The sequence below is a fragment of the Borostomias antarcticus genome (genome assembly GCF_949987555.1).
Source record: "Borostomias antarcticus genome assembly, chromosome: 13".
Lineage (NCBI taxonomy): Eukaryota > Metazoa > Chordata > Actinopteri > Stomiiformes > Stomiidae > Borostomias > Borostomias antarcticus.
Genome location: NC_140246.1, coordinates 18,929,638 through 18,943,279, shown reverse-complemented (window position 1 = coordinate 18,943,279; position 13,642 = coordinate 18,929,638). Strand labels below are relative to the sequence as shown.

The 13,642-nt window shown below is 47.3% G+C and overlaps 1 protein-coding gene across 1 annotated transcript in view; it reads right to left on the bottom strand.

Annotated features, from left to right (window-relative positions):
* Positions 1–4,749, bottom strand: part of trmu (tRNA 5-methylaminomethyl-2-thiouridylate methyltransferase) — a 7,301-nt gene extending 2,552 nt beyond the window's left edge. The window contains exons 1-9 of the mRNA XM_084448192.1: positions 4,574–4,749; positions 4,324–4,489; positions 3,566–3,672; positions 3,227–3,349; positions 2,055–2,227; positions 1,836–1,889; positions 1,653–1,719; positions 1,209–1,309; positions 813–957 (exon numbers count right to left, since the gene is read on the bottom strand). Of these exons, the coding sequence (XP_084304318.1) occupies positions 813–957; positions 1,209–1,309; positions 1,653–1,719; positions 1,836–1,889; positions 2,055–2,227; positions 3,227–3,349; positions 3,566–3,672; positions 4,324–4,489; positions 4,574–4,655 (1,018 nt within the window). The 5' untranslated portion in view covers positions 4,656–4,749. The remainder of the gene's footprint in view (positions 1–812; positions 958–1,208; positions 1,310–1,652; positions 1,720–1,835; positions 1,890–2,054; positions 2,228–3,226; positions 3,350–3,565; positions 3,673–4,323; positions 4,490–4,573) is intronic.
* Positions 4,750–13,642: the final 8,893 nt, after the last annotated feature.

Genomic DNA, 13,642 nt, shown 5'->3' with positions numbered 1-13,642 from the left:
TCTCACAGTCACAACCATCACCATGACATCACCCTCTCACAGTCACAACCAACACCATGACATCACCCTCTCACAGTCACAACCACCACTATGACATCACCCTCTCACAGTCACAACCACCACCATGACATCCCCCTCTCACAGTCACAACCACCACCATGACATCACCCTCTCACAGTCACAACCACCACCATGACATCACCACACCACTACATCTGCAGCGTGTTTACTGAGGGGCGGCTGTAGCTCAGGAGGTAGAGCGGGTCGGCGGTTCGAGTCCCGGCCCCTGACGACATGTCGAATCGTCCTTGGGCGAGACACTGAACCCCAAATGAGCAGGCTAGCACCTTGCATGGCAGCTGCCACCATTGGTGTGTGAATGTGTGTGTGAACGGGTGAATGAGAGGCCTTCATTGTAAAGCGCTTCGGATAAAAGCACTATATAGTATAGAAGTGTATAAAAGTATATAATATATAATATATATAAGTGCAGTCCATTTACCATTTACCAACAATATATTCACATAGGGTATAACAGTAATAAAACCAGGAGAAGGTTATGTGAATGTTGTGTGAAGGTTGTGTGGAGGTTGTGTGTAAAAGTGTATTGTGAAGATTGTGTGAAGGTTGTGTGGAGGTTGTGTGAAGGTTGTGTGGAGGTTGTGTGAAGGTTGCGTGGAGATTGTGTAAACGTGCGTTGTGAAGGTTGTGTGAAGGTTGTGTGGAGGTTGTGTGAAGGTTGTGTGGAGATTGTGTAAACGTGCGTTGTGAAGGTTGCGTGTCAGAGCAGAGCAGAGTGTGGTGGGACTGACTGAGGGCCATCTGGTGCATGAAGCGGAAGTCACACTCCATCATCTGGGTCCTGACCAGCTCTGGGGGCGGGTCCACCGCCAACCAATGGAAGCGCTCCGTCCGCACTGTGTCTCGGAACAGAGCTGGGTGATTGGTGGTCGGGCCCTGGCGTGTGGCAGACAGGTTGAGATGAAGAACGAACAGAAGACGGGTTTACAAGTAAGAACAGCATGACACAATGCTCCTCTACCCCTCCTCCTGTCCTCCTCTCTCTTCCCCTCTCCTCTCCTCCCCTCTCTTCTCCTCCTCCTCTCTCTTCCCCTCTTCTCCTCCTCCTCTCTCTTCCCCTCTCCTCTCCTCCCCTCCCCTCTCCTCTCCTCCTCCACTATCGTCTCCTCTCCTCTAGTCTCACTCACCACGAACACGTCTCCCGTAGTGACGTCCTTGTCCACCACAAACCAGGCGTCCCTCTGCCCTCCTATCCTGGCTCTCTGACCCAGGGTCAGGGTGAACCAGCCTGGAGGAGAGGAGGAGGAGGAGGAGAGGAGATGGAGGAGGAGCAGGAGAGATGGAGGAGAGGAGATGGAGGAGAGGAGATGTAGAGGAGGAGGAGGAAGAGAGGAGGAGAGGATGGATGAGAGGAGGGAGCAGGAGGAAGGAGGGAGAGGATGGAGGAGGGGAGGGAGGAGGAGGAAGGAGAAGAGGTAGGGAGAGAGGGAGGGGAGGGAGGAGGAGGAAGGAGAGGAGAGGAGAATAAAAGCAGTGAACGGAGAGAGGGTGAAGACCAGGCGTTACTATGGACACGGACCACCATCACCACAGCGTAAACAGAGTCGGTCACCACGGGAGATCCTCCTGACCTTTGTGTTCACCCATGACCCTCCCGTCCACGATGGAGACCAGCTTCCCCGGCCTGGGCTCCAGGTACTGACGTTCAGAAACACACATATACACTTATAGCAAGACACAGACAACAAGAGGCCTTCACCATTACAATCTGTATGCTTGTATGTGAATGTTATATAACAATAATCATTGCATACCTCCAAAATGAACTGCTCAAAGTTCCTTTCACCGATAAAACAGATTCCCATACTCTGGAAACACACAAACATTCTCAGTATTTGTTTGTTTACCTCCCTCAAAAATGACTGACAGAAAAAAAACACATCTGATCTGAGGGGATACTAGCTCAACGGCGCCCCCTAGGGTCTGAGGATCTGATGAGGGAACAGGATCTGACGCGAGGCTGGCCCTCCTACCTCCTTCTTCTTCAGGACGTGCTGGAAGCCCGCCTCGGCGGCCATCTTCTTCACGTAGTCCTTGGTGAGTCCGGCCAGAGGGAACAGGGTGTGCCGCAAGGCATCCTGGGAGATCTGGCTGAGGAAGAATGTCTGGTCCTTGAGGAGGTCCGCCCCCTGGTACATCCGCACCGCTGCCATGGAGATAGAGGAGGGTTAAACGTCACCCACTGACACGGTCATCACCCACTGACACGGTCATCACCCACTGAGACGGTCATCACCCACTGAGACGGTCATCACCCACTGAGACGGTCATCACCCACTGAGACGGTCATCACCCACTGAGACGGTCATCACCCACTGAGACGGTCATCACCCACTGAGACGGTCATCACCCACTGACACGGTCATCACCCACGGACACGGTCATCACCCACTGAGACGGTCATCACCCACTGAGACGCCATAGGACAGGGTGCAGGACAGGACAGTGCAGAGACATGACAGTGCAAATGCTATATAAAAAAAATTGCAAATACAAAATACAGTGCAAACAAAATACAGTGCAAACAAAATACAGTGCAAACAAAATACACAGTGCAATATACAAAACATGATATACTATTAAAAAGGGAGGCACAAATGCTATTAACATAAAATATAGTACAGGAGAGGAGCAGATGGGGGAGAGAGAAATGGAGGAGAGGAGAGGATGATAGAGATGGAGGAGAGGAGAGGATGAGAGAGATGGAGGAGAGGAGAGGATGAGAGAGATGGAGGAGAGGATGAGAGAGATGGAGGAGAGGAGAGGATGAGAGAGGATGAGAGAGATGGAGGAGAGGAGATGGAGAATAGGAGAGGAGGAGAGGAGAGAGATAGAGGAGAGGATGAGAGAGATGGGGGAGAGGGTGAGAGAGATAGAGGAGAGGGTGAGAGAGATAGAGGAGAGGATGAGAGAGAGAGGAGAGGGTGAGAGAGATGGAGGAGAGGGTGAGAGAGATGGAGGACAGGATGAGAGAGATAGAGGAGAGGATGAGAGAGATAGAGGAGAGGATGAGAGAGATAGAGGAGAGGATGAGAGAGAGAGGAGAGGGTGAGAGAGATGGAGGAGAGGGTGAGAGAGATGGAGGAGAGGATGAGAGAGATGGAGGAGAGGGTGAGAGAGATGGAGGACAGGGCTCTGTTCTTACGGTTTCTGATCTCAAAGCGGTCTCTGAAGAGTGATGTGGGCGGAGCCAGGTATTTCTGTTGGAACACCTCCTCGTCCTCCTGGGATGTCCTGGCGTAGTGACCCGTTGCCATGGCGTCTGCACCTGGACGTATAAACAACAAAAACAAATAAACACCCTCTCTGTCCTTCTCTGGTGGTCACAGTCAATAAGAATTTGTTTTTAGCTAACTGGCTAACTTGGAAAGGCCAAACAAAGGTTAAAAAGGTATTTATTTTTAGATCAAACAGGCATCTCCATAGAACTAAATATTGTATCAATCAATATAGATATGTGAAGTCAATGTTCTTCACTACAAACCGAGGGTGTTGATGGCATACTGGTAGAAGTGGTTGAATTTGATGTGCTTGTTACACATAATGTCTGGGTTGGGAGTCCTTCCTTTCTCGTATTCCTTCAGGAGGTTGCTGAAGAGAGATGTGACTAGGGTTAGGGTTAGCATTAGCAGAGCAGAGATAGAAAGAAAAGATACGTAACGTTTCCCTTTTTAGACAATGTAACGTTAACCTCCACATGTGGCTGAGCAGCCGTGTTAAGTAGGCCTATCCGTAGAAGGCCTCTCTGTTTTTGTGACACTCAACAAAAGGGTAGAGGTACGGTGACCAGACGTCCGGATTGGACCGGGACAGTCCCTATTTCAAGCTGGCTGTCCCGAGTCCCCACAAATATCTGTCTGGACACTAAAATGTCCCGGTTTTCCACATTTACTAACAAATTGTCCCGATTTAAAAAAAACAAAAAAAACATTATACTTGTTTTCAGCGCTTAAGCCCCATGTAGATAGAAGATTTGCTACGATTCGGATTATGTTGCTTACGTTCTAGAATCTAGCTGTCATCCGAGTTACCTTGAGCCTACACTACACTGCTACAGCCTACCTTAAAAGTATATATAAGCCTATATATTGAGAGGGGGGGGTCCCGGTTTGGGGATTTGAAATTATGGTCACCCTAGGCAAAGGCTAAACAGCGCACTCTAGCGGCTGCGCAGGTTAGCTGCACATCTAAACGCACTGTACTTCTACAAAACGCATTATGACAGAGAAGTGTTGGGCTTACCTGAACACCTCGTGCCAGTACTCTTTCACGTAGGAGACTTGGTGGAAGGGTATATCCAGAGACTGGCACACCTTGTAAGCATCCTCGCAGTCTCTGTCTGCGGCGCACACCCCCTTCTCATCCAGGGAGTCCCAGTTCTTCATAAAAACTCCTGTCACACTGTAGCCTTCAAATGACAGCACACATCATATTGAAATAACGTATGCGTTCCAACAGACAGCAGACTGAACCACCGCGAACGACTACTCACCTCTTCGCTTGAGTAGCAGGGCCGTGACAGAGCTGTCAACCCCGCCAGACATCGCACACACGACATGTCTCATAACACCCATGTTCACCCAAGTTATTCGTTACAAAAATATTATATATATTAGTAGTGAAATACCAGTAAATTAGATAACAATGCTTTATTCGCTGCGATAGACGCGGCCATGTTTTCGGTCCTTTCCAAAAAAACGTCCGACTGGAAACAAGTCCCAGAACTCCCCATTCTCCCGCAAAATTCCCCTTCGAGTGAACGCGCACTCGCCTTTTCAACCTGTTCTCAGTGCAGCTAATTTACATTAGTTCGATCTGCGCTCTTCTTCCAACAAAATGAGTGTTTCTATGGCTCAGCAAAGACCAGAACATCACAAGAGGTGCAATCACAAAAAATGATCCCCTGCCCAAATGAGGTGAGACACTTGTAAGACACATAGACGGATCATGAAAAAATGGGCCCCTGGGCGTGGATGTATAGAGGGCCCCCCTTCCCTGCCAGCTCCCCCCACCCCCCTACAGCCTCCCCCTCCCTACCAGCTCTCCCCCACCCCCCTACAGCCTCCCCCTCCCTACCAGCCCCCCCACCCCCCTACAGCCTCCCCCTCCCTACCAGCTCCCCCCTGAATCATTACTCCAACGTATGACCAGTAGCTGTGCTAAGGTAGATAAATGGAATGTGAGTCAGTGCAACTCTGGAGAGGTTTTAGTACGTTTTGATATTACCCATTACTTGCAATATACAACAAGAAGTAGGCTACACAAGTAACTTCAGTTCAATATACAAGAAGTAGGCTACACAAGAGTTAACTTCAGGGTTTAACCCCCTGGGGTCCAAGCCAAAAATTCCCAACATTCCATTTTGTATTTTGAATATGAACTCATGATACAAAAACATGTGTGGTGTGTTCATATTACATCACACATCAAAATACTATATACCATATTGAAGAGGACAATTAGGGCTTTTAAATGATCTAAATATATGTATGATTATATAAGGATTGATTATTGGTTATGAGTCATATTTCAGACAAATATTAATATTTGTAATATTTTCCGCCTTACTTCATCAAACAACAGCATTTTCCACCATTTTCCTTACATGATGGAAGGAAATTATCAGGGTATCAAATGTAGACATTTCTGTGTGCTATCTAGAACAGCAGACAGATTAGAAATATCATATATTGTTCAGAAGATATGGCCATTATAGTGATGAATGGGAAGCGGGGAAAAAACAAGATTTGGAATTCTCGTTTTAAGTCTCAAACAGGCCACTTGGACTGATTGTGTTGTTTTGGCTGTAAACATGTCAGATAATGTCCTACATGAAAAAAAGTATAACCATATTGAAGAGTACAGTTAGGGCTTTCAAAGGATATAATATATGTATGATTATGTGAGTATTGATGATTGGTTATGAATCATATTTCAAAGAAAAATATTAATTTGTGCTATCCTCGCCTAGCTATTGTTAGTTATAAGTCCTAAAATCCTATTTTGAACTACCAAGTGTTATATACAATTTTCTTCAGGACAAAAAGGTGCTGTAAGGTATGTTATCAGAAACCACTGTAAGAAACAATATATACCAAAATAGCCACAAAAGCCAATAAAAAGATCACAAAATGGTTAGATTTAACTTTTTTTTATTTCAAGCTGCTCAATCAAACAAAAAGAAAAACAGCTACTCTCCTACCCCATCTTCTCTACTTGCCTCCCTCTCCCCTATTCTGTTCTTCCTTTCTCTCCAAGGGAACATGAACTGTGGAGACACACAACACAGCCTGTCAATGAGAGTAAACCACACAAACACAGACAGACACACACACGTATTCACAAACACATGCACACCTCTCCTCTCTCCTTATCTCCTGTCTCATCTTCTGTATTTCTCTTATCTCCTGTCTCATCTTCTGTATTTCTCTTATCTCCTGTCTCATCTTCTGTATTTCTCTTATCTTCTGTCTCATCTTCTGTATTTCTCTTATCTCCTGTCCCATCATCTGTATTTCTCTTATCTCCTGTCTCATCTTCTGTATTTCTCTTTTCTCCTGTCCCATCTTCTGTATTTCTCATATCTGTTGTCCCATCTTCTGTATTTCTCTTATCTCCTGTCCCATCATCTGTATTTCTCTTATCTCCTGTCCCATCTTCTGTATTTCTCTTTTCTCCTGTCCCATCATCTGTATTTCTCTTATCTCCTGTCCCATCTTCTGTATTTCTCTTATCTCCTGTCTCATCTTCTGTATTCCTCTTATCTCCTGTCCCATCATCTGTATTTCTCTTATCTCCTGTCCCATCTTCTGTATTTCTCTTCTCTCCTGTCCCATCTTCTGTATTTCTCATATCTCCTGTCCCATCTTCTGTATTTCTCATATCTCCTGTCTCATCTTCTGTATTTCTCTTTTCTCCTGTCCCATCTTCTGTATTTCTCTTATCTCCTGTTCCATCTTCTGTATTTCCCTCTTGTTTTATGTTCCACCTCCTCCGTTTATCTCCAAGGGAACATTCCCATCTCCTACTCTCATCTCCTCCTTTTCCTCTCTCGCCTTCCCCTCTTCGCTGTGTGCTCCTTATTACATTTCTCCACTGCGCTGCCCTGTCTTCTCTCGTCTCCTCTTCTCCTCCCTGTCTCTCTCGCCTTTTTCACTCCTCTGTCTATGTGCTCCTGTTTCAATTTCTCCACTGTGCTGCCCCGTCCTCTCCTGCCTCCTCTTTGGTCTCCTCTCTGCCTCTCTTACCTCCCCCTCTCCGTTATCTGTGGAGGAACCTGTTCATGACATGCTGTGCCAGGTCTCAAAGCAGTTCCTGTCCAGGATGAGGCAAAGAGCCACCCCACACTCCTTGCACTTCCAGGGAGTGGCTTGATATTTGTTGTGTGCATCTTTGCAAACGACACAGCTTCTTCGTCCCTGGGAGGCCTTCTCACTGGAGTCTGCTGTCTGGCATATGGCCACAGGGATGTGGCGAGGAGGGGCTTTGATGCTGACGCCACAAAGCTGGGCTGTCAGCTCCTCTTTGAAGGCCCGGTGGGTCATGGGCTGCTCCTGTCTTTCCTCACACAGCTCCTTGTGTAATGTCGAGGTGGGAGCGGGCATCCAATCACTGTTGAACCAAAATAAATATATTCATTCACTGGACAAATTGAGTTTACTCAATTTATTAAGTAAAATTAAGTCTACTGGGAATGTATAGAGTTGTCTCACCTGTCTTGCTCTCTCCCTTTCGAGGTGGCCGATGCACCACGAGCACGCTTCTTTGGAAACGCTGAGTTGCATGGCGCTCTCTTACGACGGCGCGGCGTCTGCTCATCTGAGTCTGAGTCCGAGTCCGATGAGGTACATGGTGCCTCAGAAAGGGGCTTGCAGTACCTGCTAGGGGAGCGAGTGGGACGCCCTTGCTGAGCAGGGGGGTGGGGGGCCGAACCAACAGTGGAACCAGAGGGCTCGTCCTCACCATCACTGTTAACAAACAACAACAAAGAAACACAAATATTCATTCAATGGCCAAGCTGAGAACATGGTTTACTCCATTTTGAACTAAATAAGCCATAAAGTCTACTGGGAAAGTAGAGAGTTCTCTCACCTTTCTTCCTCTCTCACTTTTGAGGGGGGAGATGCAACGCGAGCACGCTTTTTTGGAAGTGCTGACTTGGGCACTTGCTGAGGAGGGGGGTGGGGGGCAGAAGCAACAGTGGAGCCAGAGGGCTCGTACTCGCCATCACTGTTGACAAAAAAACAACAAAGAAACACAAATATTCATTCAATGGACCCCACCCTACCCCCGACTCTACCTGGGCCCAGGCACATTCACGCACACACAGACACACACCAGTGTTTGCCATGTCTCTCCTATGATGTTTTAGCCTCTCTTACTCTGAAATGTAATTTAATGTAATTTATTGCTTTAGAAATATTCTTAGCCGGTAGATAAACATACAAAGCTTGCTCGATCGCCTCGTTGTAAGGGGTCAGGGAAGAATTTTTACAGCTCACTTTTCTGGCCCCTAGGTGATAGTTTTTTTGCTTCCCCCTGGAATATGTAGGGGTGGGACGTATGCCCACCTCCCTTGTTCTCTGTAAAGCGCATTGTGTTACCTCTGTGTATGAAATGCGCTATACAAATAAATCTTTGATTGATTGAAAAAGCCTATAGGAAAGTAGAGTTCTCTCACCTTTCTTCCTTTTTCACTTTTGGGGTGGCAGATGCACCTCGAGCACGCTTGCAACCTTGCTGAGGAGAGGAAGGGCTCGAAACAACAGAGACATGGAGAACACTGGAACCACAGGACTCGTACTCGCCATCACTGTTGACAAACAACAAAAAAGAAACAAATATTAATTCCATGGCCAAACTGAGAACATTGATTTTGAACTAAATAAGATATATAGCCCACTGGGAACATAGAGTTCTCTCACCTTTCTTCCTTTTTCACTTTTGAGGGGGCAGAAGCAACAGTGGAGCCAGAGGGCTTGTACTCACCATCACTGTTGACAGACAACAACAAAGAAACACAAATATTCATTCAATGGCCAAGTTGAGAACATGGTTTACTCCATTTTGAACTAAATAAGCCATAAAGCCTACTGGGAAAGTAAGAGTTCTCTCACCCGTCTTCCTCTTTCACTTTTGAGGGGGCAGAAGCAACAGTGGAGCCAGAGGGCTCATCCTCATCATCCCTGTTGACAAACAACAACAAAGAAACACAAATATTAATTCAATAGCCAAGCTGAGAACATGTAACTCTTGATTTTGAACTAAATAAGACATATAGCCTACTATGAAAATAACAATGTATGTCTGTATTAATTGGCTGGCACCAACCAAGCAAGCAAACAAACCAGTTGCTTTCTCTCACCTTTTTATGTAAGAGGGGGAGGGAGATACTGATGGTTCGGCCTTTGTCTCTGGAGTGGGGGGCGAAACTCCTGATGGCCCACCTGCTGTAGATGGTTCATCATCATCATCATAATCACCACTGTTGAAGCTTTGTTGTGAAACAAAGAAATCTATCAATGCACTGCTGTGATAGCCTACTGCTGGATAAAACTAAATTCTACAAACTGCCCGCATGTGTGTCTCAAAGAATACAACAGAATACAGCTGAAATCACAACTCCGTTACATATGCCGTCTTGGGATAGAAACACAAACAATATGCTCCCCATATCATAACGTTACGCCTAGCCTACGTTACATACTGGATAATAATTCACGGCGTGCCCCATATGATAGAGCGCCTACCGAGCGACTACCAAACGAACCACAAAGTAATTAATAATAAAAGAGAGGTAGGCCTACCTACCTTTGAGCGATGTGATAATTTTGATCATTTTCGTCTTCATCTCCTCCTTCTAGACCGATCAAATCTTCATCATCCGAGCTTGAGTCTCGTAGTGATATCCTTGCGCTTTCATCATTGTGCAAGATTGCTAAAACCTCTGCCGTGCTCCGGTTTCTTTTGCTTGCCATTTTTTCTTTTTTAATTTGTCGGTAGCCTTGTAGAAAGAACAACGAGATGTGCTTACACGCTGGAAATGTGTCTGTGTGTATCTGTGCGCGCGTAAATTTGTATTGGATGATAACGGGGCGGATATTACGCACGATGGCGCATGAAAATATCTCTGTAAACCATTGGTCAATTTTGATGATTGACAGCTCATTTGAAGCCGTAGAGCCTAAAGAATCGAACGATACTGGCCGGAAGCCAGTAGGTGTCCGAATGTCCATAGTATGCCAGATGCAGCATTCTACATAAAATCTCGCCTGCTACATCTGGCGTACTATATAGTATGTACTGCATATTCCCGAAATTACCCCAAAAATGTAGCAGGCATCGAGAGGATGCTATTCCTGATGCTATTCCTGAGTCCTGATTCTCTAAGAAAATTGCATATGTTTGCAAACTAAAACAAGTGAACACAATTTTACAATCGAAAAATGCTCTCCCCTACATTTTTATCTTCAGATTGGTTGTTGGCATGCCAACATGGGTTACCAATAGGAGCGCTAGCGCCCCCCTATGGGGCGTAGCTCATGGATGTACAGTAGGACCCCATCCGAACTTCAGAGATCCGTGTCTCCCCAGCTCCACATACGTCCTCCCCCGAACTTCCTAAGCCCCATCTCCCCGCTCCTTCCCTCCACTCTCTCGTTCCTCCTCGGGACCGCATCTCCCCGTGCTCCCCTACCCAGGACCCTCCCGGACGGGTCTCCCCCCACGCATTCGACCCAGGAACCCACCTCTCGGATTCTCCCTGTCGCCTCACCCCTGCCACTAGGGCTTTTCTTCTGCAGCACATAGCCTACACAACACTCCCCGGTACATTTAGCCTACACTCGCACCGGACACTGACACACACACACACTCCATTCATATTCCTACCAGGCACCCATACACAACTAAATAGGCTAGTTTTCGTTTATGTTAGGTAGGGTTTATGATTTATCAAATCGTTGAACTTGGATCCGGTCTTGTCTCTGCTTCTGGGGTATTTGGCTAGCAGGTATCGTTGGGTCTTAACAACGCTAAAATAAAATAGCTTAAATCTATTTAAATCTAGCACTACATTTATTTCAATTAGTTGGCCGCCTGGACTAGCCGTGAAGTCACAGTGTTCTATCCGGTCTGTGACATCACGGGTGTTCGCATGGCGTAACATGTACACGTCACAGCGGCAAGGTACATCCTGCTGTAACTGGACAAGCGTCAGTGTGGTGTTTGCGATGAGATTAACATGTTGCTAAAGATGTGTCTTTGCCAATATGTTCGATAGTGCAAGAAAGATTTTTTCTAGAACCCGAGAGAGGGTGCCATGTGGACATACATCCCAAGGTCCTGAGGCGACGCCCTTTCAGCCAAACCCGTTCCTGGACCTTGATGTGATACTCTGGGGAGTTGTGGTCGCTCTCTCTATGATCCTGATCCTGTCTTGGCTATTAGACCAATGGAGAAATCGCCAAGGAAATATTAAGGTTGGTAATCAAAGTTTCATTGTACTTTAATAATTTACAATTCAAACAATTACAGAAGCTGCTCTTTGTGAAGCCTTGACCTCAACATCCATCTGGTATTTCCTTTATAAATTAGGATGAAAACCGTGAAGACAGTGATTGGTAAGTTCAAAATGTTTTTTGCAGTGTATCCAACTGTGTGTGTGTGTGTGTGTGTGTGTGTGTTTGTGCTTGCATGTGTGAGATGTGTGTGTTTATGTGTAAAGTGTGTGGTATGATGCATTTTGATTATACAAGTGTACTAAAATCATCAAAAGTCATTTTTTTATTCATTTATTTTATTCTATCTCAAAAGGGCCGAGCTGGAGAGTGTGACAGTCCGGGTCAACAGCTGCCTTGCCCGTCTGGAAGTACTAATGCAGATGCATGAGCTCCATTGGGACTGTCGAGGACAAGACGATCCAGGTTCATACTCCTATGATCCGGGGGCCTGTGGAGAAGACCCGGTGTCTGAGATGAGTAGAGGCTCCGCCCCCATGCCGTCTGGCGGCGTCGCCGAGCCCTTCCAGACACACAAGGGCAAAAGTTCAAAGGGCACATCTGAGCTGAACGTTCCGCTCTCAGCCGAGGCCGACAGGGAGCGTCTGGTGCTGCCTCGCTGTCAGAGGCTCTGTTGCAACAGCGCAGACTCTCTGGTGAACAGGGCAGCTGTCACAGCCCCGTCTGTCACAGCTCCATCTGCCAGTCCACCACTCTCCATGACCAGGACCAGTAGAGGAGACAGCCCCGCTAGCCACTTATCCACCCCCATGGCATCTACTGGTGTGCTGGTAAAGGGACAATCTGACCCGGACGTTCCACGATCGCCCGAGTCCCACTGGAGGCAAGGTCCAGAGGTCTCTCTGCATCAGAGGCTCTTTCACGAGATGTCGGAAAGAGACCATCAAAGAGCAGCCACTTCCAGTTCGGACTCTCTGATGAAGAGGTCACCTGACACAGTCCCTTCTGTCACAGCTCCATCTGCCAGTCCACCACTCTTCATGACCAGGACCAGTAGAGGAGACATCCGCACTAGCCACTTATCCACCCCTGTGGTATCTACTGGTGTGCTGGTAAAGGGACAATCTGACCAGGACGTTCCACGATCACCCGCGCCCCACTGGAGACAAGATCTGGAGCTCTCTCAGCGTTGGAGGCTCATTCGTAATAAGTGGGAAAAAGTCTCTCAAGGGGCGACCACTTCCACCTCGGACTCTCTGATGAAGAGGGCCTCTGACACAGGCCTGTCTGTAACAGGTCCATCTGACACAGCCCCGTCTGTAACAGGTCCATCTGACTCAGCCCCGTCTGTAACAGGTCCATCTGACACAGCCCCGTCTGTAACAGGTCCATCTGACTCAGCCCCGTCTGTAACAGGTCCATCTGACACAGCCCCGTCTGTAACAGGTCCATCTGTCAGACTACCATTCGCGATGACCAAGACCGGTAGAGGAGACAGCCCCGCTAGCCACTTATCCACCCCCATGGTGTCCAGTGGTGTGACACTAAAGGGACGATCTAAGCCTGACGTTCCACAATCGCCCAAGGCCCACTGGACACGAGGTCCGGAGCTCTCTCTGCATGAGATGCTCCGTCGCGAATTGTTGGAAAAAGTCGCGAACCTGACACAAACCCGTCTGACCAAGTCCCTTCAATCACAGCCCCGACTTGATGACCCGACTTGATGACCCGACTCAATGACCAGACTCGATGACAAGACTCAGTGACCAGACTTGATGACCGGACTCCCCAGTTCCCCCCAACACTATCCACTGAACAAACTCAAGACGTTATGTTTTGTGCTTTTACTGATTTCATTTGAGAGTAAAGTTTCTGAACATTCTTCTCCTGTGTTTGGGTCATATCTCCATTGTATCCTGATGCACGCTAATCAGCGCCCATCCCACGGCTGTGCTTAGTGAGCTGCATGGACTAAGAGACGTGCAATAAAATGTGTAATAAAAATCAAATTAAAGTCGCAAGCAACAATGAGACGAGGTCCTACGGTTACACGCCTTTAAGACTGACAGACAGGGTGAGACTGACCAGACAGACCTGGTAAA